The sequence below is a fragment of the Benincasa hispida genome, chromosome 7, assembly GCF_027475165.1.
Source record: "Benincasa hispida cultivar pf3 chromosome 7, pf3_genome.v1.1, whole genome shotgun sequence".
NCBI lineage: Eukaryota > Viridiplantae > Streptophyta > Magnoliopsida > Cucurbitales > Cucurbitaceae > Benincasa > Benincasa hispida.
The window spans coordinates 49617315-49622466 of record NC_143484.1 but is presented as its reverse complement, the minus strand read 5'-3'; the positions used below and the strand labels follow the sequence as shown (position 1 = coordinate 49622466).

Genomic DNA, 5152 nt, shown 5'->3' with positions numbered 1-5152 from the left:
CGAACAACCGTGAACTCACGACTGCAACAGGGACGACACCACCACTAAAGAGCCCCGGGTATTCTCGGAGTGAAACTCAAAGGGTGGGTTTTGGTGAAGTTGGGAGAGGAAGGAGGAAACACGAATCGTGTAGGCGATAAACAAGTGGAAGGGAAAAAGCCGCTATCGCATAGTAGAAATGCTTGTCATTTAGGAGGAGCTATATGATCGTGTAGGATTTACTGAACGATCGTTTAGAAAAAGGTACACGATCGTTTGGTAAAATCGGCACACTATACGATCATTTAGAGAAGCTATCTGATCGTGTAGGTGACAGTGTGCGATTGTTTAGCGCGAGGTGGACGATCATTTAAGCGGAGAAGAGCTATCGTATAATCTCTCAAGCGATCGTTTTGATCAACACCAGCGCACTCTCACTTTTCTCTTCGGGCGATTGAACGATGGACAATCAAAATGAAAACTTTTTTCATTTTTAATTCATCGGTTACATTAACCGACACTCCCCACTAACCCATGTCCGAACGTGAAATTTGGATTAATTATCATATAATTAATCAATTAATTAATAATAAATATAATCATATTATATTTTTACCCTATAGTTTGATATCACATATCTACTATATTATTTTCTCCTCTACTTGATATAAATCATATTTATATCTAATTTCCTCCGTAATAATGTATCTCATACATTTAGCCAATTATATCATATATAATTAACCAGTCCAATTATATCATATATAATCGAACTTCTTTTTGTCAATTTGAATATTTCAAATTAACCCAAATATTGGTTCTCGACTTTATCCAAGCTACCTAGGGGACCTAATGGACCTGTGGCTCAAAGTTCTAACGGTACATGAATAGCTGACTAAACTCTTTAGCCACAAGATCCACCATCCGTCAACCGTCAGGCATTCCACTAAAGACCAATAGCTGAACTCTTCTTACCACAAATATATTTCTATGTCCATCGGATATAACCAATCATGAGTACGATGACCCTTCATAGATGCTCGTAAGTACAGTTGGGCCAAATTATCGTTATGTCCATGTAGTTACATCTCACTCCTTAAGTACCACTGATTCCTCTAATGAACAATACAACATAGTCCAACTATGTGTGAACACCTCTCGGGCCAAGAGAAGGTGTGTGGTGCCACATCATTCAAGCCCTAGAATCAACTCTTAAGGGAGCTATTTATCTACTTACCCCTGCCTCGGGGAAGGAGTGAATTCCATCTTGTGTAGCTGAGTTCCCAGCTCTCAAATCAGAAGAATCCCCAAAATGGTAGGTTTGAATCAGCACCTGGCCACTCGCACCCATACAAATCAAAGGACCACCTTTAATGGCAAGAGTTCCCAACTCACTCAGGATTGAGGTCATGTTACCTATGGTCATCCTAGTGAAGTGAAGTCTCTGTCATGAACGGTGTTATATAACGAGACGTTAACACTTCGTGGTCAGGTCTTATATAAACTCTTTGTATAGGACGCCCCCGCTCGCATGTCCCCAATACGAATGATCAGGATCAGACCATCTGTGACAAGTCACAATACTTGTGACCATTCTACAAAGCGGGCCGCATCCGTAGCGTTACCAGGATAAGGTTTCCCTCCTATATCTATATACTACAGACCATTTTGGTTATCACTTAAGACATGATCTACTTGTATGTCACCACATACATACTTGAATCACATACAGATAACCAGAGATTTTATGTTTATTAGTTTGTGGTAAAGCAAATAAAACAAATAAATGAGAAAAACAATAAGATGTGAAGTAAATATCATATATTAACAACACAAGTATTCGTACAAACTGTTTACAAACTACAGGACACGAGACTTTAGGGCATTAACCCCAACAGGAACAACGTGACAATTCCGTAGAATTGCTTGCACACATGGGTAGAGCCGCGAAACATCTTAAAGAGAACAAGATCTGCGACTTAGCCCGTAATGAGTTTCTGTTTTGTAGGTTCCAATTTTCTGACAATTGCCGTTCGTGACTGTTCGCTGTTGTCAAATCTTGACCGTCGAAGGGTAGACGATTCCAACAAAATTTGATTATCAAATTCTCCTGCAAAGATTACAGTTATCCTTAAATGCTCCCTAAAGTTCAAGATTCAAATGAAAATTAAATTTTGAAACAAGAAACAACAAAAAATCATAAACTTTGTTCCAAATTTTGCTTACAATTCCAATGCAAAGACTTAAAATTAGAAAAATAAATGTCCACCATTTCTAAAACTTTAGTGGAGTGAACACATCAAAAAATAACAATAAACCCCAAAAGAACTCAACCAAACCAATGAAAGAATCAACTCAATAAAAGAAAAATCCCAAGTTTTAAATGGATGCTATTGCTAGCCTCTCCATTTTCATATCCGCATAGAACTTCTGAATGAAAATTTCAGCCCTCCGATCAATCGAATCATCGTCGTCACTCCAATCCAACGACTCCGGTAAAGCTTCCTCCACGCTGTAATCTCCATCTTCTTCTTTTTCAGCTCCAGAAGAACTACCAATACATCTGCATGGAAACAGCACCGAATACACATCGCGGCGGCAGAGACCGCGGCGGCCTCTGTAAAAACGAAACAGAGGAGTGGTGGAAGGGGAGAATTGGAAGTCTCGAACAAACCCATAATTATAGTGGTGGTGTAGCTCGAAACTGTTTCTCCTGGATGATTTCTTGAGGAAAAGGAGCTTTGGGATGATGGGTCTTTTCATTTTAGCGATAAAGATGGAAACTTTGAGGAAATCTGAGAGCTTTTGGAAAATGGGTGGTCTTTTAGACTGCATTTTGTGGTGCAGTGGAGTAAAAGAAATGGAGTTGAGGAAGATGAAGGTGATGGTTCGTTAATTTAAAGAGTGGTGGAAGAAAGAGGGAATGTGAGCCAAGCTGGAAAAAGGGGACTTTGGTCGGTTGGAATTTGGAGTTATTTAGAAGGAATTAGGAAATTAGCCGTTGAAACCTTTTTTGTGTATATGCTGTAAAGTTTGGAAGTCTTTGGAGGTTTTGACCAATTTCAAATTTCAAACCCATCCTTAAGCAATGAGAAGAATGTTTAAGGAGGGAAAAAAAAAAGAAAAAAGAAGAAGTATATTTTTCTTTTATTCAAAAGAATAACACATTTATGCTTGCTTCTTAAGTTACTTGTTTCTAAAAAGTCGAAATTACTTGTGTGTATGTCAAATCTTTTATGTGTGTTTTATTTAGGTATTGTTTGATGACCATCTGATTTTTTTATTTTTATTTTTAAATTAAATCTATTATATACACATTTTTTTTTATAAGAATTTGCATATTTCTCAAAGTACAATAGTTGAATTTTTAACTAAATTCCAAAAACAAATTTTTTAAAGTTACTGTTTTTAGTTTTCAAATTTTGATTTGATTTTTTAAATTATTAGTGAAAAGTAGATAACAAAGGAAGAAATTTAGAGGTAGAATGACTTAACATTAAAAAACAAAATAGTAACCAAACGGGATTTTAGATTTTAAACTTTAAAAAGTTGTATTATTTTTATGTTGAATGGATGTTTAAACTTTTTAAAAAATGTATTTAAAAATTTAATTTTGTCTCTAATAGATGGAAATATATTAGTTTTTAAAAACATGAAAAGTGTAAATATTGACAATGTAGGATAGTATAAATTGTGAGGTTTGTGTTACTGCTTTAGTGATTAATGGGGCAGTTGCAAGAATGATGAGTGTATATGTATGTATATATGTATGCATGCATGCATGTATGTATGTATGTGTATATATCAAAAGAAAAATATATATTAGATATTATTTCGGCCTGTTCTTAAATATAGAAAAATTAACCAAAATATTTATGAATTATAATAAAATTTTAGAACTATCAATGATAGAGGTTGATAGACATTGATAGACTTCTATAAGTATCTATCAATATCTATAATTGATAGTTTTACAATTTTGCTATATTTTGTAAATATTTTCAACAGTTTTACCATTTGAAATGATTTTCCTATTATTTTCATTTTTCATTATTCTAATTTTACTCTTTTTTAGTGCACGTATATCAATAGTATATCTAATATACTTTATGTTTGGTATATCCATCAACTGATATACCTTGTATTTTGTAGATGGGTCGATTACATAATTGATAAATCAAATTTACCATATATACTAATTTTCTAATATATTATCATCCACTTACAATGATTCAATTGATCTTGTTGGTAACTAATTTGACTAATGTTTTTTTGATAAACTATTGATACATCAATGTTACATTTAAAATTTAATTTTGAGCGGACGATTTTTCAACAACTGATATATTAAAATAAATATATTTTAAAGAAGTACTGATGTACTAATGATTCACCAATATAAACTTTAAATGAATTTTGAATTGATATTGATGTACAATTAATACACTAATTTTATACTAGAAGGAATTTAATTTAGAATGAATGTAATTGGTGCACAGTTTTTTTTTTATAAGGTAATTGATTTATTGATACACCAATTATATATTTGAAATAAATTTTTAATTAATATACTATTGATAAGGTAATTAATATACTATTGATAAACCATTATTGTTTTAAATAAGTTTTGGAATGAGTGTTATTAGTTGATGGATGGTGAGGGAGGTTGGAGGTGGCCTACAGTGTCTTGGGAGCTTCTTGAGATCTGGGTCTTATTCAGGCAGTAGGGCCTAGGGTGGGGGGAAGATTATTGGGTTTAGGTGCCGGATGTGACTGGTCGATTTTCTATCGCTACTGCGTGGGAGAGTTTGTGTCCTTGTCGTCCTAGGGTGTCTTGGGCTAGTGTTTTGTGGGGATGGTATTCCACGTCACTCCTTCTGTGCGTGGTTAGTTGTGAGGGACAAGTTGGGTACGCGGGATTGGTTGAGGAGTTGGGATGTATTGTCAGAGGGGGTGCCTTCTATGTGGGGGAGGTGTGGAGTCACGAGATCATTTATTTTTTTAGTGTGGGTTTGGGAGAGGGGTGTGGTCTGGTGTGTTGTGTCAGTTGGGCTCGTCGCATCAGGTAGCGGGTTGGAATGTGGAGTTGAGTTGGTTGTGTCGAGTGGGGTCGGGTAAGGGGGTGCGTAGTAAGTTATTCCGTATTTCTGGTGTGCTTCCATATACTACATCT

The 5152-nt window shown here is 35.2% G+C and overlaps 1 protein-coding gene across 1 annotated transcript; it reads right to left on the bottom strand.

Moving 5' to 3' along the window:
• Positions 1-1785: 1785 nt before the first annotated feature.
• On the bottom strand, positions 1786-2911 carry LOC120082033 (cotton fiber protein). The gene has a single exon (XM_039037248.2). It carries the CDS (start codon positions 2812-2814, stop codon positions 2359-2361), a length of 456 nt encoding a protein of 151 aa, XP_038893176.1. The 5' UTR covers positions 2815-2911; the 3' UTR covers positions 1786-2358.
• Positions 2912-5152: the final 2241 nt, after the last annotated feature.